Source organism: Anas platyrhynchos, chromosome 2 (genome assembly GCF_047663525.1).
Source record: "Anas platyrhynchos isolate ZD024472 breed Pekin duck chromosome 2, IASCAAS_PekinDuck_T2T, whole genome shotgun sequence".
Taxonomy (NCBI): domain Eukaryota; kingdom Metazoa; phylum Chordata; class Aves; order Anseriformes; family Anatidae; genus Anas; species Anas platyrhynchos.
In genome coordinates this window covers 49,078,537-49,102,328 of record NC_092588.1, presented here as the reverse complement: position 1 = coordinate 49,102,328, position 23,792 = coordinate 49,078,537, and the positions used below count along the sequence as shown (strand labels likewise).

At 40.4% G+C, this 23,792-nt stretch overlaps 1 protein-coding gene across 5 annotated transcripts in view; it reads right to left on the bottom strand.

The window, feature by feature from the left end:
• Positions 1 to 23,792, bottom strand: part of MPPE1 (metallophosphoesterase 1) — a 28,440-nt gene that overhangs the window by 3,401 nt on the left and 1,247 nt on the right. For 2 of the 5 annotated variants that reach the window (XM_038174860.2, XM_072034690.1), the window contains exons 2-7: positions 9,468 to 9,618; positions 4,840 to 5,224; positions 3,912 to 4,020; positions 3,487 to 3,590; positions 2,582 to 2,662; positions 656 to 764 (exon numbers count right to left, since the gene is read on the bottom strand). In XM_038174860.2, the coding sequence (XP_038030788.1) occupies positions 656 to 764; positions 2,582 to 2,662; positions 3,487 to 3,590; positions 3,912 to 4,020; positions 4,840 to 5,114 (678 nt within the window). In that variant the 5' untranslated portion in view covers positions 5,115 to 5,224; positions 9,468 to 9,618. The remainder of the gene's footprint in view (positions 1 to 655; positions 765 to 2,581; positions 2,663 to 3,486; positions 3,591 to 3,911; positions 4,021 to 4,839; positions 5,225 to 9,467; positions 9,619 to 23,792) is intronic. The other 3 variants (XM_038174863.2, XM_027452066.3, XM_038174861.2) reach the window with 2 other exon arrangements.

Here is a 23,792-nt window from a genome sequence, read left to right as displayed (position 1 = left end):
TAACAGTAGAATCTGTTGTCAATCTTTCCACAAGCAAGGCAAAAGATAAATAGGGCAGCCTGAGAGAGACAGCAGATAGTGTCTGACCATTTTTCCACTGAGAGACGGTTTCCTGATTGACTGCCAACCCTGTAAATCATGCTGCCTACCTTGTGTCCAGTCTGCCTATGAAAACGGGAGGAGGAACGAAATGAGGAGCAACTGGATTTGATGAAAAAATATGACAAAAACATTACTAGGCCATTGAGGTAGGACTCCAGTAGAATCAGAAAACTACAATAAATCAGTTGAAAGGATATAGAACAGAACAACATGCAAAAAATGAAATGCATGGGTTGCTATACACCTCACAGAAAGTGCAGGGTTACAGGGCTTCTGCCATTCCTTGGAACAGAAGAAATTGCACCCTCTGCTAGTTGGCAGCACTTACAAGGAAGTTAACACCATTAGTGCAGAGCAACACAGCGAGCAGTTCAGTAAAAATGATAAGTGAAAATGAGGAAGAGAGATTTGCTAACAAGTCACAACACGAATTGGAAGCTGATTTTTTTTCAGAAGAAAGCCTTCATTATATCTTGACTCTTCCTGCAGTATCAATATTTCCATTCCAGTGGCCAAGTTGCTGGCTATAATCACATCTTGAATAAATTCTTACCTGCTGGGAGCAATTCAGTTTGTGAGAAAGCGCCACAAGCTTTGCCTCTGAGGTACTGCAGATAGCGCAGCCGTCACCCTCCATGGCTACGCTGTTCACTACGACAAAGCTGGAAAACACCAGGGCGTGGGCAGGGAGAAAGAAGTGAGGACAAGAAAGCATTTGCTGTTCGTGCACACGTAGGATAAACCTTACTTTATGGAATGCAAGTGATCCAAAATCAAACACAGCTCAACAAAACAAAAGGATATTGCAGCTTCTGAAGCCACAATGTTATAAATCCTCTTCGGAGTACCCATACCATAGCCATTTTTCTACCTGGTAGGCTGCTTTATAAATCAGTTATTAATTAGGTTGCACGATACTCTGTATGCTGTATTTCATGCTTACACCTTTATTTATTATCAATTCTTAAGTGGTATTTTAGTGGAGTGTTAGAAGCCAACTAATGGGAATTCTGAAGGAAAAGAGAACCTGCTTCTAGCCCCACGCACATTTCAGGCATCAGAGACATCACTTTAGACATCCAATTCCTTTCGAACAACTGAAAAGCAATATAGCACTGTACTTGACTGTCTACCCTGAACACTGTTCCATACTTTGTGGTCTCTCACACAGAAAACTGCATTTACAGTGGTAAAGATTTCCCTGTAGGTTTCAAACCAACTTTCTACGGACTTCCTACCACAAGATTTGTACCTGTTTAGTCCCTCGGTCAGAACTGCAGGAGGAGCTGCATTTCCAGCTCAACTCAGTACATTTACCAGACATGAATGAGTTGATTGCCTCCGTTTAAGAGATGCTACCTCCCACCGCCCCAAATTTTAATCCTCTTTCATCAGATTAATCTGCTTTTCTAACAGATTTGTTATAAAAAGGGTTTATTCAGTAACATTTAATTAATAACACGTCTCTTTTCAATTAATGAATATGATACTAGATGTACAATCTGCAACTGGAAGCAGGAATTCTGCTGTGCTGATTAATGGAAGGGGACATGGAGATATTCCTTAAAATACTTCTATTTTGAACAGCTGGAATACATTTCTAGAGGATCCTATATCTGCATGATAAACAACAGCATTACACTGGGCATTCACTAAGCTCATATATCTTTGGGGGGGGAGATGGTGAAGACAACACTATTTCTGGATCTGTTCAGCATATTCTAAATGTCTGCTTAATTAAGGGAACTAGTGTAACCTTCCAGTTTTTTAATCTTACATTCACAGGTGTGATTATAACCTAATCATGCCAATGCTTTTCCACAAACCTACTACTGTTTTCTCACATCGGACTCCTGCATGATATACAAAAGTACCAGAAGGGCACACACAGACAGCTACAGAAAGAGACAAGGATGAGAACAAGCCCTGTAACAAGGTCTAGTCAAAGTCAAACCCAGCCTGTGCATCATTGCCCCACCCTGTGGAAAACCTGTGGACAAGCAACTGCTGTGCTCCCGAGTTCCTCGACCAAGAGTTAAGTTCCGCAGACTAAAGAAGTTATTAAAATTAATGAAACTCTTAACTTGCAAGCACGGGGGGGCGAGGGGGGTTGTGGATCCTATTCTTCTGCTATGTTTACAGCCATGGGTCATTACCAGCTGCAAGGAAGTAAAATCGCAAACCAGAGAATTTCATTCCGACTCCTCAGTACTTTTCCATTTAGAAGAAAATTGGCCTAGCTTAAAGCAAAAGCTTCTCCTCCACATCAAACTATGAGTTTATTCAAAGTGCTTCATGTTTAACGTATCACAAGCTAGATCAAAAATAATAATCATAACAGAACTTAGGCATATTAATAATATTCTCATACTATTTTATAAGAAATTCACTTCTAGTTCTCATTCTTCATCGCTTAGGTCTCCTAGCCCACTAATAACTACTCTAAACATTTAAAATATATATATATATACATACTCACTTTATTCCTTTTCGAGTTATTAGCTTTCCTGAAGTAAAGTTGAAAACTTTTTCAAATCGCTTTACCTTGTATGTGGTCATTCTGTGTGACAGGACAAAAATACAACTGAGGTAAGAAATTGGCATTATAATAAATAACCTGACACAGTTGCTTTGCATTTTTTAGACCATTCATGCAGCTTACAGCTCCGTTATTTACACCATGTATTCATTCAGCAAAATCACAGGGAAGCTCTGAAATTCTGCCCTAGTCACATCAGTGTAAGCAGACATCCAACCGAAGCACAGCAGAGCAAGCACACTTACACTCTTCCACACTGAGGAAATGGGAAAGGGAATATGCTTAGACTAAGCACTTTGCAGACAATGAAGCCCAAAACAAGGAAAAGTAGCTTCAAGACTTTTTCTGCCCATGCAGAAAAACTAGCCCTGAACAACCTCACACGTGCTTCAAGAAGCACAAAAGTAGCCTAAAAACTGTTCTAAAATGTATTCCTGTTGTGTGTTGTCTGTAGATCACAGAATCACAGAATCATTAAGGTTGGAAGAGACCTCCAAGTTCATCTAGTCCAACTATCTCCCTCCTACCAATATCACCCACTAAATCATGTCCCCAAGCACCACGTCCAACCTTTCCTTGAACACCCCCAGGGACGGTGACTCCACCACCTCCCTGGGCAACCTGTCCCAATTCTTGACTGCTCTTTCTGAGGAGAAATGTCTCCACACTCCAGGGCCTCGGTGTCCTTCTTGTACTGAGGGACCCAAAACTGAGCACAGCACTCGAGGTGCGGCCTCACCAGAGCAGAGTACAAGCAGACGATCACCTCCCTGTTCCTGCTGGCTGCACTATTCCTGATACCAGCCAGGCTGCTGTTGCACATGTTGGCACTTGAAAGGACTTACTCATAATGAAATCCAATGTCATGATTTCCAACGACAACCACCAGTTCAGTAGAAGCTGGATACTTAAACATTTTGCGAAATCTCCTGACATCATCAGCCCATGCCTGCATGAAAATAAAAAATGAAGAAATTAATGCTGTTCCACAATATCAAAAGGAATCAATAATGTATAACACAGAAGCACACACTCAGTGAGATGCTCACATGTTCCAAGTTTAGTAAAAAGGTAAAAATGTCAAGATACCACCAAAAATGAAGGAGAATCACAACATCTCAACTAGTATCTAAAACACTAGAAACTATCAGTAGGACAATTGCAGTAACATGAAACAAAGCCTTGCATACCTAGTGTGTGCTTCCTTCTGCCTTCCATTTCCTTCAAGCAATCCTCATTTTTTCAAATAAGAGAGCTGTTCATGTCATACCTGAGGTGAGCTCCATTTTCCTTCATCAAAGACATCTCCCAGAATAAAAACAATATCTGGTTGCAGTAACCACATGGCAGATTGGAAAGATCTCTCCATTTGCCATTCCCTAAAGAGAGAATACATACCCAGTCATCACTGCAAAACCTCTAGATCCTCACGTCATAATACACGAACACGGCCTGACAGGAATGTGAAGATGGCTCCTACACACTATGAAATTCAAATTAATCACTTAGAAACCAGGTTTAAGTGCAGTAGGTGCATCTTACCTGCTGGGTAATTCCACAGCAACACAATCAGAACAGAGTCATGCAAGAAGTAATACCAGTTTGTTTATTTTTATTCACTACAATTCCATTAAATAACAATTTATTAGAACAGGGAATTATTTAATGTGTTTTACTATGCAATTGTTTCTTCAGCAAAAGTTTACAAGCTTCATATAATGTTAGAATCATACTTTTTTTCAGCATTTTTTTAAGACCAAAAAAACATGTCTCTGTGCAGCAGGCATAGGATTGGGTTACCTTTGTTTTTAAATACGATTTTGCTGCCCATTCTTCTACTACAGAAATAAATTTCTACTGGCTTCCTTACCTCTGCAGTTGAAGGTGTTAACAGGTGGGGACATAAAAGTTACCTGGCTCGTTTTTAAGGCACTGTAAAAAATAATTACACACTGGAAAAGACTGTCTGACCTATCTAAAATGCTCAGGTACCTATACTCACTTGAACAGTTAAGACTGCACCACCTAAGTCCCATTCATTAATGCCTTTATTATCTAGTCCAGGTACAGACTGGCACTCAGAAGCAGTATGCGCATTTCTTAAGACTACAGCAACGTTGGTTTTAAACATCTGTCCCGTTAGTTACTATTAAAAACTCTAAAAACAGGATAGAGATTCAAAAAAATTAAATTACTACCTTCGTAATTTGTCCAGCCAATGTCCTTTGATTTCACCAAGCAGGTGAGTATCAGCTAAAATTATGGCCTTCAGGACTGAAGCTGAAGTCTCTGTGTTACCTGTGTGAGCTCCACCTTTCACTTCTGGCCATTGACATTGAAAAATTACCACATAGTAAATTAAAAATTCACAAAACATTAACACGGAGCTGACAAAGCACACAAGTTTCAGCAGGAAATAGATCCTCTTCTTCGAAGGAAGATTCTTCATAGTGGTCAAGCTGGAAGTCAGCATTGCAGTACCAGCATCAGAGTCTTTCCCAGTGGCTAAGTTCTCCTCTCCAAGGTGAAAATAGTAAGGTCTTGTCAGAGGACCAAGCGGGACTTCATATCAGTACGAAATCCCTGTGGAGAAAATACAAAATAAAATATTCATAAAGCCAGCAGTCCCTGCAAAAAGCTACCATGTTGGTTTCCCATCAGCATGAAAGCTTTGCTGTAATAAAAATGCACATACCTATGCATATGCACAGAATCATCTAGGTTGGAAAACACCTTGAGGTACTTTCCTGAAAAGGATAAATATATCTATTTGTCCAAAATTGCTAATTTGGTCTTCTTCTTCAGAAGCAATGTGGGAAAGCAAGCCTTTCCAAGTTGGCAACTATACTGTCATTCCTGCCTTCTTCCACCCTGGATAGTTTGCGGCCCAAAGAGGAAACTTATCCCTTTTAAAACTGTAATTTTATTTTACGCCATTTTAAAGACTAATTTAAAGCAAATGACTTCACTCTGATAACCCACAGCTGTAACAGGGCTCATGGATTGTTTCACTTGTTCACAGACATTCGAGAGAAACTCATTATTTCTGGGTTAAGGAGGCAATACCCCCATTTTCACAATTCTGCTTCTGAAGTCCCTCACACAAACACTTTTTCTGTGCCAATGCCTACAAGTAACAAGTATCCCAAATGAGAGGACAGGGATACCAGCCTTACTTTAAGTGAAATTAGAGGTTCCACATGCAACCTCTCCAGGTTTCAATCTGAAGAGTGCTGCAGCTCTGGCAGACCCACTCTTTAAAGGTCAACGGTGTAACAGGGACTGCAGCAGGGCTATCAGGTGTTACTTCACAGGCTCACAAACTTTGAGAGGAAACCACAAAAAGTCTTGTTGCCCTCCCCCTGTTTTTGATTACTACAACAGAGAAATTGTAACATGGTACTAAGGTCCTGGATACTGGCAGTTATTGAAGGCAGACAGTGATAAGCAGTCAACGTTAATTTGTGTCAACTAAAGCTGATCAGAACTGTGAACACCGGGTACATTTGAATATTCAGACCCTAAGTCTTAGGAACACTGAGATAAAATTAAAGATCCATTAATTTTGTGTGGTTCTGTTTCAAAATCCTGGCCACAGTCACATGCTGACCACAGGAACAAAACTCAGCTTGTTTTACTGCCCTACGTCCTAGCCCATTTGATTGATGTTTCACAGAAATCAAAAACGTTTTTTTCTTTTCCCCAACCCAAACCTCTATTTGATAACAGCCACCTATTTTCAAACACGAGCTTCCCATATCAACACTACAAAGTACTTGTTCGAGACAAAGAGCCATTCATCTTCATCATGTAACATTTCCAGTGTGCATTATTTAACGTTAGCATGACTAATAGATAATTGCATGTAATTCAGTTCTATCTAAACTTAGTTTTACATGAGAAGGCTACTGGCCAGACATCACGATTTCATGGCACAGAGGAACTACAAATAAAGGCTGATTAACTTCTTTAACATAAAACTCATCTGTATCTGGCAATAAAAATCAATGAGATCTGGTCTGTACATCTCACAACAGGGCAAGACTAAAAAATATCTGTTCAACAGATACAGCAACAAGCACAAAAGACGAGTAAATTCTTAACTGTAAGAACCCAATTTCATACAGACTAATCCTGAACAAACTGTACCTACCCCAGAATTTGGAAGCAGACTTTGGTAGTCCTAAACAGCCTTCTCTCCTAAGAAAAATAGTACTGAATCACTAGTAAGTTACTAAAACCAAAAGCCCTGTGTGTCTGTATTCACAGCCCACACAAAGCTTAAAACCAATGCAACCTGTTGTTTTGCTATTGGTGCTACTGTATTTTCTAGTAGATTTTTGTTATGTGATTCTTCACTCATCAAATTTCCTCAGACCAAAGGAAAAAAAAAATCTCCCCTGAAGTCTAATGATCTCATAAAATGCCAATAATGGTAATAGTAATAATAAATGCAGTTAGTAGAAAAGAGCTAATCAAAAAACACGCAGAGATGCTGTCGTTTTTGTACACATTCCCTGTCACAGCATGTCTGCTGCTAGCTGTTACAATCCGGGAGTCGTGCCACAGACGGGGAAGATGTCAGAGGTCTCCCATCTGCACCCTACATTTCCAGCTAAAGAAAAAATAAATCACCAAGTCTGCGAGGCAGAATGAGCTGAAAGACAGCCCCTACTGCCAGCTGACAGAAACACCCATCTGCATCAGATGTTTCTCCCTCCAGCCTACCTCGCTCTGCCACCTGCAAGCTGATGGCTGCTCGGGTCTGTGGCTGGACATCTCTGCACCCCAAAGTCCGAGCAGTTTAACCAGAAGTGAGCATGTGCACCAGCTCTCTCAACCTCACATACAGGTACACCAGAACTGGAGAGCCACACGGAAGCAAGCTGTCCTCTCGCACGTGATGGAAAGGTCAGAAATAACGCTGTCAGACCGCACACGCGCTGCAAGATGGAGCTGTGGTTCAACACGTCGCTGCTGTGGGATAGATCTATTGCTACTCCTCCTCCTAGCATGGCTGGTTTTTAAGATTTGCCTAGGATATGTTTTGTTGCTGGGGATTAAGGATCTAAGTGATCAGACAAGAGTGAACGATTTCTCCCCATTTCTTGGTTTAAGTAAGTGGCAGTGGCTTGATTTTAAGAGTTTTATGAGCTCATCACGAAGGCAAGATCAAGATTTCCATCCTACTCGCTATTTCAATTGTTTGGGCAACAAACATACTGTAATGGAAAAACTGTGATCTTCACTACCTGGCCAAGAGCAGAACTTTGCCAGCTTGTGGATAAGGAGAACTGCTGATTTAATAATACTGTCACCAAAGTTTAAACATGCTAGAAGAATAATGTTAAACCACAAAGCTATGGGAAAAAATGCTCAGCTGACTAATGCTCAAGCTTTAGAAGTGTGATGCTTCCCTTCTCCAGCAGCAGTGTTTATTTCGCTTATTACCACATATCAGATACATTTTTGTACTTAAAACACTTAATCGTACATACTACTCCTCCTGTTTTCACCTGTCAAGTTTACTGGCCACACAAACTCTTCTTTCCCTTCTCTATCTCTGTTCAGGACATTATCCAGCTTTAATTTACAAGCGAGCCAGGAATAAAGCAAGGAAAGCATGATACAGTGGCCCACAGACAGACCAGGAAGCAAGTCGCTCAGAGCTTTATCCTTCCTCTTACTTAGTGAATGTATAATTCTGAATACCACATCTTCTTTGAGGCCAATTTGTTTATTAATTTACAACTATATAGAACTGTCATCATGTAGGATACAAGAGTCCTAGTCCTAACTCCAGTCAGTCAGTATTTTTATTATAGCAAAGAAGCTGAATTAGGGTATGAATAAGCTCAGTATTCCTAACCTTGTGATAATCTCAAGTTTTCACTCAGTTCTCCCATTGTAACGTCACACAGGTGCATGTTCACAACATTCAGAAAATATAATTCTGGGTATTTGTGTGCGTCACAGAAGTGTCACGTAGTTACAAACAGGTTTGGGTTCAAATCCTACAGGCTTTCCCTTTCTAATTCCACACTCGCAAGCGGATTTCTCCTATCATTCCAAGTTTTCTCAACATCTCCCTCTGAAGCAATGTGACATTTCTACCTTCTCAGCTGCAACTCTCAGCATTCACTTCCTTTCAGCACTCCAAATACCAGAGTACTTACTCCTCACTCTTCGATCAAATAAGAGCTTCTGATGAGTTATTCATCAGAATACTGTTTTGATACTGCAAGACAAGCCTGACCATCTTTTGGAATACATTATTTCCAATTCTGAATCCTAAATCCTTCCTTCAACCACAAATTTTAACTCCTTGTCATAATTTTTTAAAAAAGTCTCCAAGTGGGGATTTAGTAATCTTTCTTTTAAGACATCCCTTTGTAATAACTTGATGATAGAACTATTTTATGCCTGCATTAGCATATCCTTAGGGCTGAAGTTTGAAAAATAATAAAAGAATACTTTTTTTCTTAATAGTTTACAGAAAAGGATAAATTTGGAAATTCTTGAAATTGAAATCCAAAAGTTTTATCATTTTCCCATAAACACCCACAACCACTCCTGCAATTAATGGGTTTTATGAGCGTGAAAAAGAGAGTGAGTTTAGAAAACTTAGTTGTAAGTTATACAGACCACAGTTTATTTTAAAACTATATAAGCAAAATCAAATACATACGATAAAAATAAAACATCTCAGAATAGCTTGCTACATTTAGATCATATTGAATTCATAGTACTATCAAAACATGGTACTACGTGAACTGTGTTAGGTTTCAGTGTTGCAGTAAGTATGAAAAACAGGTAGAAAACCTACTTGCCATCAGATTAATTAGTAGTTACAAATGTGCTGTAAAAGGGAGTCCATACATATCAGTTATTTGTTTCAAGCACTTTTCGTACTGGTTATTCAGTTTGACAGATTCCTGCACTGCATGCTTTAGATCTTCTATCTCTTCAAAAAAATCCTAGGGAAAAGAAAAAATCACTTTAGATTCTTTCAAAGACGTTGTCAATAAGAGCTGGTCAGCATTTCAGTTGTTTCCATGTCCAAAGACACTTGATGTTTTTATTTGTGTATGGCCAAGTTATGCAAACACAGCACGCAACAGTCAACCATATGTAACAATTTAAAACTTTGCACTGAAGAGGCAATGCAAATACAATTTAAATTACTTTAGAGCGTGAAACATGTATCAATAATAGAAAAGATGCAAGAGAAGGAAAAAAAAAATCTTGATTTATCAAAAGGCTACAAAATAGCAGCCTAAAATGACACGGTGAATAACATCACAAATTCATCTCTGCAAAAGTATCCTAGAAGCTAGCAACCCAGGAACAGAGCCAGAAACACTGTAGACTCAAAAGACATCTGAAAAAAGGCAGTGAAGCCCTGAAACAGAGAGGTTTCCATGAGAGCTGGAATAAGACAAGGCCAAATAAGACAAAAAGTAACACTTCACCCTACATGCAAAAGCCAGACATTAGCAGTTAACACACCATTAACTCTGAAGAAATTAAAGCTGCAAGACTATAAGAAAGGGAAAATAAGTAAGAAGAGCTATGGGGAGACTAAACTATGAAAAAAGATACTACATTTAGAGAAAGAAGGATATATATATACTATATATATATATATATTTAGACCTTGAATTTAATATAAGTTGGTCAGATCAGTTTAGAACCGTAAGTACAGCTACACTGTGTTAACGAATTCTACTTCAGATCTATAATTTATGATTGCACTATGCTAAAAAGTTTGATATTCTTATTCAAATGGACAACATTTATGATGCATTATGATAGAGTATCAAACAGATAACTCTATCCAATGGATTCAACTAGTTCAGATAAAAGCAATTTACTATAAAGCAGGGAATGAAAAGGAGCAATATGTAAGGCTACGCAGAATGTAGAGACAGTCCTTTAAGAAACCCATGGAAATTAACCCCCTTGAATGGCAGCCTACATGGTTCACTTCTTCAGACAGATCCTTTTGTAATTATATTACCTCAGAATTCGTAACTTAACAAGTATTTCTATCTGTACCTAGTTTAATTAGAAGATAAGCTTTACAGAAATAAACTTCAATTATTACAAGTACTGATGGTCTATAGCTTAGACAAAACTATTTTCTGTTCAGCTTCCCCAGCTCAAGTCTATTGAGTAAAATTCAGATGCTTTGTAAGAAGCTGTTGGCCAATGCAAGGACAGTAAACAGAATATGATCAGTCAAAACTAGATAGGATCTCTTCATCTTCTCACATGATTTCAAGAATTATCAACTTTTCACCCATTGTCCTCCTTCACCTTGTAGGGATGATCTACCATGAAAACTTCATGGCTCTCCCAAAACTTCTGCCACAGGAATAATTTTGGTATGTTTAAGTCCACGAGAAAATAGTTCTCTCACTGACATCAAGAGGCAACAGAAGTGATAATTTGCCAAAGTATTTTCCCAGGCTGTGAAAATGTTTTTTTGAAAGGAATTTGTACAGTTACTTGCAGTTTCATTTTCAATATCATAATAGAAGACAATCTCTTATGAAGAAAACCAAACTCTCCAAATATATATATATATATAAAAAAAAAAAAGCATCTACAAGAAAATCCAGCATTCTGAAGCAAAATTAAAAAGGGTATTGTTCTTATTATTATTCCTCTTTCTTAGCCATGCAGTATTTGATTTTTTAACATATTTTGCTTGATAACAGCATACGTTCAGCCTAGTTTCAAATAAGACCAAAAAGTTAGCTTTTCAAAAATCTCCTGTTCTTAAACTTGTCCTAAAACAAATTACCTTGTCTAATCCAGCTAGTTCATTTTTTAGTGCTCTCCTTTCTGTAGACAACTTTTCATTTTCCTTCTTCAGCTTTTTAATCTCCTTCAGCAACAGCTCTATATTCAAATAACAAAATATAGACTTCAACCATTACAGTCAACCTCCCCCTCACATGAATCATATTACAGCTAAAGAGCTGCCTACGTTTTGTGATATTAGAAAATTATGGTTCAGCTTTTTAAAGTACCTTTTTCATAAAGTGATTTATTCTTAAGAATTGGCCCGGCACATTCCCAGCTACTATGAAAGGTGACAGGATCTGCAAATTGGGTATTTCTGCACAGATTCTTAGAATGTGGGTTATCTTCCTTTAAAAGTTACAAAACATGCATCACAGCTTGATTGCCTTTTACTGACTTCTGAGAGGGTCACATCAGCCATCACTGACAGCTCGCTTCCTGGGAATTATAACCTACATTATATGATCTCCTCAGGTATTTTGGTTTTTAGGTTTTTTTTTGTTGTTTTTTTTTTTTTTTTTAAATGCTTTGAAGCAGAGCAGGCTTGCACCTTAACTTGTGGATTTTGTGATGCAAGGAAGACATGCTCAAACCAATGTTGCGTGGATTTAATCCCAAGTTTTAAGACTAAAAACAGTTTATCTTGTGGATCATTGTCCAAAAACCAAATAATGGAGTCACTAAGTTTTGTACCTATAGAACTTAACAGAATAAATAATAAACACTACTCATTACAGCCATGCCCTCCCACCCACGATTATACTGACATACTACTTACAGAAAGGGGGAGGGGGGGGAAATCAGCAAATATTTATTTTTACCACTAAACCAAATACAGAACTGGATCCACAGATACATTAAAATGGCATCTCATAACCAATGCAAGTTTTTCAAAAATGAAAAATACTTTGGATTTTACACATCAAAGTGGAGGAAAAAACCTGGAGCATGCCTTTGGATCAGAAATGAAATGCATCCCCTCTGGTGGGCATATTGGAACATCACAGAATTAACTGTACCATTACCTAAATACTTAGTGCAACAGGATTCCTTCTTTTCAGATATGTCTTTGCAAGACGTTACTTCTTTCTCTGGAGTTTGACTTTTTTTTCTAGAAACAGCACTGGTTTTCCAAGAAACCTTTTTACGTTCCAATTGCTCAATTCTTTGCCTCTGTTCTTGAAGATTATGCTCGAGCTCATGAATTTTAATCTGTCAAGAAACCGATTTTTTTTAAAACGCATAGAACAAACAGAGTTCAACTGAGAACAACTGGAAACACATCCTGAATGCAAACCTAAAAGGAAAAAAAAGGTGAAGTTTTGCATACAACAGAAGTGTTTTAAAAGACAACTGTTGCTGCATGCTCACACACAAGAAAGAAGAAATGCACACGAAGATACTAACCCTTTCTCACAATACAGTGTCTTTTTACGGCAGCAACTGCCATCTCCTAAGAAAAAGAAGATATAATCCAGCCATAACAAAAATTAATTTCCAAACAAATACACATGAAGCATGTATGCATGAACTCCTAGGAGGAAATTAATTATACTGGTCAGCTGTGATGCTTGATCAATACCTAAAGACGCAAAGTCTACTTGAGGCAGCTTCTTGGACCACTCCTAGCCACGCAACCCTGCCTTTGCCTCAGTGATGCTATTCTCATTGTAGAGCAAGATGATGGATCTTGCTGCCTAACAGGAAAATATTTGCCTTTTTTGGTTAGCTTGCTGCTGGATTCCTGAAATAAATCACCTCACAAGATACAGAAAAATATCCGGACTGGTGCAACAGGGATAAAACACCTATACAGTAGGTTGGAGGGGTAGGCAGATGATTAAAGAAAAAGCAAGGAAAGAGACCACATTACAGAAATGCCTGAGTTCACTCTCAAAGTGAGCATACAGATTATTTCCTATTATCTTGATGGCATGGGAAACAGCAGGAACAAGAATGAGCATGAAAAGAGAAACATGGTCCATTTTGCAAAACTAAGAACTATTTTTCAGTCTATTGAAAAAAATCATGTTTATTTGATAACTCCTCCTACAAATTCTACTTACAGTGAGATTTGCAATTGTTTCACTTTGTTCCTGGTTTGTTTTGATTTCTTTAACAAAATGCTTCTGTAGGTTATCATACATCTGTAGTAGTCTAAAACAGAAGAAATGCATAAATGGCAATAAAATACGAAAGTCAATGGAACATGCGTCCTTTATCACAAAGGTATTCTAGATGTCCCAAAGAAATCATCTGGAATGCGTTTTACGGTAGAGACTCGTAATGGACATATTGTTCTGAATGAAGTGTGACCAGCAGCACAGGAGGAGTAAGCACTGTAAGAAGCTGCAAGGCAAGAGGCAAAAGAATGGTCTGTATCGATGGCAAAGAGCTGCTTTCACTCAGGCTGAGGACCCTGTTCTTTTCTCCAACCCATATAGCCACACTCAGCACAAACAACTTGTTGAGGGATGACCTGTGCACTAGTAGCAGAAGGGTGGCAGCAAATCTGCAGACATCTATCTTGTATGTCACTTCTGCCTGTTAGAAATAGACTTCTATATTCCTAAAGGATATAAATAAGATTGCTTAAACTAGTTTCTTAGCACCCATCACAAACCCAAGAGACAATGGGAACTCGTAAGGCAGCATCCCCACCTCTCCATTCTACTCCCAAACAATCCTGGCAACATCACTTGAACACACATCTCATTGCTTCTGAGCAAGAGTGAAGGAAACCTATGACACAACGAGTACAAATGGGCAAAAATCGACATAAACCCAATGTTAATATCAGCAGACTTGAAAGATTAATGTTATTTTCCCTTTGATATCATCAAGCATCAGTTTCTGCTACACTTATTTCCCACAGTATTTCCTAGCATTCGATGTACACATAGCAGACTCATGAAGCAACTGATGAATACGAGTAGATAAGTTTTCCTATTTTATTAAGAATTCAAATAAGAGCTGGCATTCACACTAAGTTATGACTGCACACCCCAAGCACAGAGTAACTTTGTAAAATAACACAATGATGAGAGAAAAAGCAAAGTTAGGTTATCTTATGTGCAACCTAATAGGAAACAATACCTAATTCCAGCACTAGTTTCAAAGAATAGCTCAGACATCTTCACCATAAGCATCTAATTAGGCACTCAGTTCAAGCCCAGAGTTAGACATTCAGCCATCCTACATAGTTCTTGAGGACAGACTGATCCCCTGTAAGGTAATTTAAAAAATAATAATAATAAAACAGGCATTCTGCAGCCACCTAAAGGGAACACTAGAAACAGTGCACCTCGATCTCAAGCAGTATGGGCTGCCTCTATCTATGCAAGATCCACAGCCAGGAATTTATTTCTGTAAATGGACAAGAGCCTTTGAAAGAATGCAGCAGCCTGTTATGTACATTTGATGTAGCAGGCCTAATTGATACAATGTTTTTACAATGTTTTGATATACATTTTCTTAAAACAAAAACGTTTCTTTTTCATCAAAAAAAACCTGTTCTTAAAGTTTATATTTAACATCAGTTGGCAAACCAATAGTGTCTCACTTCTAAAGTCAACTAAGACTGAAATATAGCACCACGTGTGTGGCTTATTTTGAAAGTCTATGGATTTTTGTATACATATAAAATCGAGCGACATAAAATGAGCTGTGGAAGCTCCCATGGAAGAGAAACAGAAACTATATAATTTAGACTATTAAAAATCTACCCAGAAAGTCATGTATGCAGTCTAAGTGTGTATACATAAAACATATACATACATGAAGGATCTTACCATTTTTCTCAATGAAAGATTTGTCAAATAAATCCATTTTGTTCTTTGTTCAGTGCTATTTTCAAGTTTAAGATTTAGTATTTTCTTTAAAAACATAAATAATTTTCTAATCTGTTTCAAAGGAAATAATCAGCTTCCAGGGAAGTTAACAAGAAGCCTGTTGACTCAACCATGAGCAACATATTTTATCCTACAACTGATAATACATTTAATTCTGTGAAGAAACAATTTCCAAGAACTCACCTGACACTTTCACCTTCTAGATTAAGATCCTTGCTGTATCCACTTTTATGCCATAAGTGTGTTTCTGTTTGAACCTGAACACTTAACCAAAATAAACACAACTTAATAAAATGAGACTTTACAAATTTAATTGGAACCATATAAAGCAACTGAAAAAGGCTAAACTACTTTTCAGCTTGATTTTACAATAGAGATTCAGGCAGGACTATAAACACACCAAATTTTAACTTGAAAAATTTTGTAAAAAAATTTATGTAAATCCTGGCAGGACACTTTTCAGAACAGTAGATCTACAGTTTTTCAGGTACTCAGGGTCACAGCTTCCAAGTCTTTTAAACAGTACCAATGCTCTTTAACTCTCTTACCACTCACTGTTCATTGGCAAAATATACTAGAACTCTTTAACTAGACACAGAGAGCAGGATGGCTAAGCAGGGCTATTACTTACTGATATTAAAACTGTTTGTTTTACTACAACGATGGCAATTTTACACAGGCATCCTTCACTCCTTTACCTGCCTCCAGCTCTGTCCTTCCCCCCCCATCCTGTTCACAGACAGTAGCTTAAAGCGTGCAGAGCAGACAAGGCCCAGTGCATCTGAGGAATCAAAACATGCAAGTCTTGAAATCCTGTGCTTCTTCTGACCCAAATAGGAAACACCAATTTGACAATTAATTCTTACTCTCTGCTCGTGACATAGTCACGCATTAACTGCTGCAGACGCAGTTTTTCTTGAACCTGAGCCAGGTTCTTTTCCAGCTCCTTATTTCTCGTTTGCAGCTTTTTCAGCTTCTTGAGTAAGCGTTCGTTTTCGTCGGTGAGCTGAAAGGCAGGAGAGGCAGAAAAGAAAAACCAAGCAACGTGCTCAGATCACGTACTAATGGGACAGATAACATTCCCGATTAAAAGTCTCTCTTGCGAGTTTTGCTACGTTTACCAGGAGCTGTATAAATATATAAGCAAAAAAAAATAAATAAAAATTAAAAAAAAATAAAACAAAACAGAAGTAATTGGCTTCAAACTTGATATTGAGCTCACCTGCAGGCAGCGGTGGGCCGGCGGCAGCGCCATGGCCGCGGTCGCCATGGCAACGGCGGGGCCCTCCGGCGGGCACGGCCCTGAGGCGGCCGCGGCTCCTGTGGTGTTAACCGATATTAGGGGCTTTTTTGTCCTTTATTTTTTCGCGTGTGTGTGTATTTGGCATGTGGTGTTCGTGGAGCAGCAAGCCCTGAGCACCTGGGGGGAAATGGCGTGGCCAGGCCTGCTGTCCCTGAGGGTTTCTTCATGGCTCCGTAATTAACAGACGAACCACTCCTAGTTTTGGGGGCCCCTGACAAACCGCCTTGTCCCCAAGAAGCCTGACAATAAAACTGCTACTCCGATCAGCTACTAGCATTGCTGAACCACCCGTTGAAACTTAGTGCTGTAAAAACTACAAAGTCTTTTATTGAAATAAAGCTGGACGTAAACATCTACAGTAGCAGTACAAAGACAAAAAAAATAGAAAGAAAAGGGGAGAGGGGATGTAATAGACCTCAAGCTGAACACAGGCCAGCAGTGCCATGGTGGTAAGGTCCTGAGGAGTCCAGAAAACAGGAATAAAAATGACACGAGGCAGAAAATACAGGTTATCAGGAAGGGTTTAGTCAATAAAGTAGACTGCCAAGAATCCTTGTCACTCTCTTTTTAATCTTTGGTTATTGCAACGACGGTAATAATAGCTCCTTATATCCTCTACAGGAAGGATGAGCAGAAATAAAGTTGCTTTCAAACAGAGATTATTTCAGTTGGGTGGCAGGGAAACATCCCTTAACATAAAGGCAGAAAAATTTGTGTACTTCTCCCTCCTTCACCACAGGTTTTCACAAACGGACCAGGGACCAACATTTCAATGATTCTGCTACTAACTTTAAAGAGTAAACTTAGAAGAAGAGAATACCCATCTATAATTCTGATACTTTGCAAAACTGGTTTTAAAATGACTATTTCAAAAATAAAGACAAAGGGAAGCCACAGAACAAGGCGGCATGGTGAAGAATGATCAGCACAGTGGTCCCCGATGCATCCAACACAGCAGTACCTCATAGTGTGAGTACGATAACTATTTTTTCCTCAACACTGGGAACGTCAGGACTAGTCAAAATTGATAGTCATAGTATAGAAAGCAAGGCCACTTGAATATGGTTATTTTATAAAGAACATGCAAGCACTGTTATGACTTATATCCTTATGGTATGCAAGTGTTTGGGATATTTTTAATACTACTGGTGGAGCACTAAAACAAGAGGAGGAAGCACAGATGGATTAAGGCAGGGCTTCCAGAGAAACTAGAGCAGGCATGGAAGGTGCAGCACTGGGCAGAACTCAGGCAGCATCCTAGATAGGTCAGAAGTAGCAAAGAAAACGGGCCCACAGTATGTCTTGGGTCATTCTCAGATGTGCAATCTGCAGACCCTTTTTCTTTGATCCTTCCACAAAAACAATAAATAGGAGCAGACAACAATGCGGCGGCTATGCACGCTTTGTAAGATCCAAATATTTTCAGAACTTGAAAATGTTACAAGCAGAACATCTATGGACTGGAAACCAACATGCAGAAAAGTAGGGAAACGAGTGAAGAGAGTTAAAAGGAAACCAGAATTCTTGATTTCTGACTGAGAAAACAAGCTACACAGCCTCCCTCTGTCCTGCTTTTCCAGAGCTGGTGTGGGAATCAAAGATAGATGGATGAAGATGATGACAGCCAGGTCTATGACAGCCAGAACTATGCAGCTAGACGTGCAAGGAGCCTACATAAGATTCAAATTTTAATCAAACAAGCACTGGTTTAAATGAAAAAAAAAAAAAAACAAAAACAAACAAACAAAAAAACACCACTTGTATCTTCAAACTCTTGGAAAAAGCTACAGCTGAATCTCTTGTAGGTTCATGCACACTATGAGCAAACGCTTTCAAAAACAATCACTGATTCTGGGTGGCTCCACTTCAAAGCAAGCATCCATTCCTCCAAATTAAAGATACTCAATAGATCTACAAAAACGGCCCGAGGCTAGGTAACACGAGACATCAGATATCAAAGCATTCAAAATCAAAAGATAATGTTAGCCTGCATGTATATACAAACAATAAATGGATTTTCTGTACTTCATTAGGAAACAATCATTTTCCAGAGATTAGCAATACGCAATTTTTAAAAAACTTGTCAATAGCTGTATGAAATGCCATTAAAATACTTTCTTTTCATTGTAAATAATTACAGCAGAAGCATTTCCCTGCGCTGTTACTCAAGCAGTTTGTTGAACATACTCCTTTTTCCTTGCATTTCTAACTCAGCTTGGCTTGAACTGAGACACATTTCATGCTGGCACACACAAATGACAATGTCATTGATTCCCTTGGTGTTGAGCCCACTACTTATTGCCAAGCGGCAGGAATGTGACCCGTAGCATTTTTTCAGCTACATATGCACCAAAATCATTGATTTAATTTGTCAGAAAATCTCTGAGCACAGGATTACTTGATGCAACCCCATGATAACTCCAAGCACAGCCTTTTTTCCACACAGATTAAAGGACAGCGTATGTCATTTTGACCCTCGCAAGACTAGCCTCATGAGATTTTCCAGGAATTAAATTCTCCTGTGAAAATCTACATGCCTTTGGAAAAACACGTAGAAATTTAATGTATTGGGTTCACATGGCAAGGTTTTGGTAGCAGGGGGCTGCAGGGGTGGCCTCTGTGAGCAGAGCCCAGCAGCTGCCCCATGTCAGAGCAGAGCCAGCTCCAGCCGGCTCCAAAAAGGACCTGCTGCTGGCCAGAGCTGAGCCAGGGAGTGAGGCTCGTTGGGCCTCTGGGAAAGAAGATTTAGGAAAGGGAAAAAAACTGCTGTGCAACTGCAGCTGGGAGAGAGGGGTGAGAACCAACCCTGCAGACCCCAAGGTCAGTGCAGAAGGAGGGCAGGAGGTGCTCCAGCACTGGAGAAGCAGTTCCCCTGTGGCCTGTGGAGAGGCCTCTGGTGGAGCAGGCTGTCCCATGGGAGGGACCCCACGTGGAGCAGGGGGAAAGAGCGACCCTGAAGGAACAGCAGAGACGAAGCGCTAGGGAATGACCACAGCCCCCATTCCCCATTCCCCTGGGCCACTCAGGGGGAGGAGGAAGAAAAGGGTAGATGGTGGGGAGGTGTTTTTAGTTTGCTTTTAGTTTCTCAGTGTTCTGGTCTGGTAGTGATCTCCCTGTCCTTACCTCAACGCCTGAGCCCTTTACCATTGTATTTTCTCCCTTTTCCTTTGAGGAGGGGGAGTGAGAGAGCAGCTGCCCAGCGGGGTAAAACCACCACTCCCCATTAGGCTCCTTGGCCTAATCCACTGCCAATCTGACAGACTGAAACATCATGGCACAACCTCAAACCGATGGGCCAACGTGGGGGTAGGAAAGACCCTCATCTTGTCTTAAGCTTGGATCTGAAAGCAATAACCCAGCTTTCATTCAGGAACCTTCCCTCAAATAGGGAGAAGAAGCAGTCTGGCTTTCCTGAGCCACGGCACAACCACAAGATGGGAGATTAATATAAAATTGAGAGCTAAATAATACGAAGTTCAGAATTCCGTTCAAAAGTTGAGCAGTATGTCCCACACATCAAGAGAAAAAAGCACAAAAACATGGTTGGATTTGCAGAATTAGAAACAATGAATCTTTCCTCATAATACATAAGAATAAGAGGACATCAATTTAGCCTTTAAGTTGAAAAAGCCAAACGAAGGTAACACTTTTTACACAAAACTAGGCTACAGAGACTAAGGCAGAGACTGTCTGCCACTTCTCCCCTCGAGGCCAGGAAAAAAGACCCACACCTTATTCTACATTCAGAGATATCTAGGAAAAACAGTAACAGCTCAGGACTGTATTACCTTGTCCCCAGATCTCCCTCTGGAGAGGAAAACCACCTTTCAGTGGAGAATCAAAGGCAATCACACCCCAGGAAAGCTATCTCAGCCGTCCTTCCTGGAAGGGAAAATTTCCCGGAGTGACTGAACCAGCTTGAAAACACCGAAGGAGGCCCTTTCACCATTATCTGTCAGATCTTGAAGCCAAAATCTTGATTTCCACACTAACGAGCTCTCAGAACAGATTTGAAGGCCACGTTCTGCTGGAGAATTTTTGTTAATTTGTGGCAGGAGGGAGAATGTGCACTACCCGAGCAGTGATCTTGGGGCCTCCTGCATGTAGAGAAGAAAGGCCGTCAGGATGTGACTCTGAATGACAGAAAAGAAACACAGGAAACAACTAACACACCACAGAGAACAGTGCAGACCAGAGCCACTAATGAGCGGACCAGAGTCACTAATGAGCATTACAAGAAACGGTGCCAACGTCGGAAACTCCTAATTGTTTCTGATGGAGCAGAACTGGCATCTGCACAGTTCTTCAGGGGAATCCAGCAAGAAACGAGAACATCTCCTTACAGTTTACATTCCCTTCTTGTATTCCCAGGACGAAACAAAAAGCTGGGCCAAGTAACCTCTTTATCAGTTATCAAATCTGTTCACTGCAACACAGCCATTACACAAAACTACAGTACCGTAGCACTCTGCACAAACAAGAGGTTTCTCATCATCAGGTTGCCTCTTACAGGCAGGCCCTCAGCCTCAAACTTCATTCTTCATGGGATACTGAGAGAAGCTCCAGGGAAAAGGGCTGAAAACAGTAAACAACAATTTTATGTGACTAATCCGATATAATCCTATGCTGTGTAAAAAGACCATCTGTACGGAATCACACTGAAGTGCTTTAATAACAGTGCAGCAAGCCCCTGGCTGTCATGCTGAGGAAATGCTCTTTCACACCATCAGGCTAATAATTCCAAAAGATTACTTCCCTTTTCCCCCCCCTCCCCTCTCTGTTTTTATTAAAGCTGTTAGTCACTTGCTCTCCCGTTTAATTTCCTATTAAGAGATCATCCATCAGGCCCGCAAAGTGACAGCTGCGTGTGTATGAAGACATCTGTGGCTTCCACAGCACTGGCTGGCGAGCTAGAGGAGGTCACTCTCCCTTTCTGTAAAAACTCCAACAAATGTGATTGCATCACCACAGCGTGCAATTACTGTCAAAGAAGAGAATGGGGAACTGTCGGCTGAGGCGTAATTAAACCAATTTCAGCTGCAGCAGCTTCCCTTCCGAGTGACCCTGCTTTTGGTAGTGCAGACCAGGCTGGCTGTGGGACAGGCTGGATCTCCGGGTGGCACAGACAGCGGCCCCACCGAGAAATACCGTGTGACAGTGTAGAAATGGAAATGAAAGAGAATACCACACAGTACACCCGCTAGGTAGCATGCAAGTCAATAAGGGCTTCACAGCCTGTGAGAAAAGGAAATGCAGGTTTACGCTCTGCTCTCCGTTTTGTAACAGGTTTTCCCCTCTGTTGAGCGTCCTGGGTCTCGGGGAAGGAAATCTGACCTCTGCAAGAACCAGGTCAAGGCTGGGAAGAATTCAGACCGACGAAGCACCAGTATTTCTAGTTCATCTAGGATGAGTCTACAGCAAGTCGAGGAGATGAAACGTGTGGCGTGTGTGTGTGTGTAGATTATGAAAGGCATGTGAGGGGAACTGGCTAGCACTTAGGGTTATGAAAGATCAGAGGTTATGAAAGAGCTTGGCAGCTACGAAAGGTGAGCCACGAGCCTGATCCAGCAGGCAGAGAGCAACTGCAGCTTACCCTGAACCACACGGATGTTCAGCAGCACCTGGCAGCTCACGCTGCCCTGCAGGTCTAGACGAAGGAAGGTTTGAAAAAACTTCAGAACAGTAGTCAGAAAGCAGTCACCACTGAATAGAAGGATGAAGAGAAGTATTGCCATCTCTTCATAAGACTTACAGGCAACAATATTTTTTGCAAAGGACTTTGAAGGGTCTTAAAATAATAGCTGCAGTCAGTATTTTTCAAAGTACTCTTCTTGGCTTTTTAGTTTCATTTTCCAATCTTTTACCACAACTGGAATGAATTTGTAAAATCCGAGGGTTCATTCAGTTGTTATTTTAGCCTTTGAAATTCAGTCTTCTGTGACCCTTTTACTAATATTCTACCACCAGAGGGAAAAGAAAGTTGGGGAAGTTTTACAGAGCCAGACGGAGTCGCTCATTTTCCAAGTGCCACTCACACATTACTTACAGAGAACTTCCTCCTGCTTGGAAAAATATTGAGAGGAGCACTTTCCCCTCTTTGCAACAGTATCTCACCGTGCCACTGACTTCCTACAACCATCTCTAGTGAGGGTATTTCTGCATCCCACCTACTGTACTGTCATTCACACTGCCCTGTTTGTAAAGCACAAGTTAAAGAGATGTTTCAGATAGCAGCCTAACCACAACAAACTCCAAATGTTGCAGCAGGTCTGAGACACGAGAGAGGAAGCCATCTGCTCTGCATCACAGTAACATCCACTCAGTTTCTGCAGAAGGTACACGCTGTTTTACCATTGGCCAAAACAGTAACTAAAAGTTGCTTTTTAATGGAAAAAGTGAGAAAACACAGACGCTCTACCACGGTCTGAGATGCTTCTTAGATTGCAAAGCCATAGGTAGCTACAGGTTTTCTTTTTTACCAAGTTAAGGCTGTTTTCACTACATCTCACCAGTTTGTTAGTGCCTCAGCACAGAAGTTCTCTTGGCAAGGCCCTGAAGTCACTTCAGGCTGTGCTGAGCACAGCACCAATAAAAGGCCCAAATTTCTAAAACCTGTAGGTAGCTGAGCCTAGGGAAGAATCCAGAGTGATTCTATCCCAAATTATACGATGCTTATAGGGCTATAGCACTTAGCGAACTGATCTTATATAAGGATACAAGGTCTGAGGAAACAGCACAATAAGCAAAAGGATCGACAGATGTTTGGTAATGATTCCTTCAAGCAAAAAAAACATAATTTCACACCTTAAGTGATTTTTTAAATTTAGGGTATTAGTAAATTTACCTTCTAAGAGTTCATTGCTGGTTTGTTTTTTAGGAAAGGGGGCTACAAGGCGTTTTGCTAAGTAGACTGACAGGGTTGCTCTCTTTGCGGCACCCACTGCCACAGTGCAGCTTAGAAATCGAAAGAATGAAGTTGAATTCCTGCACCACAATCCATGGAGGCTTGGGCATTTATTTTTTGCCCCCTTGCCCTTCCTGGTGCCACTTCTCCCCTCACGCCGGCTCCCTCTCCCCTCAGCACCGGCCCCGCGTCGCCCCCTGCCCCCAGGCGGGTTCCCCCCCCCCCCTCCCCGATAAGGATCGCGCCCTGTCTCCCTCACACAACCCCCAGCCGGTGCAGGCG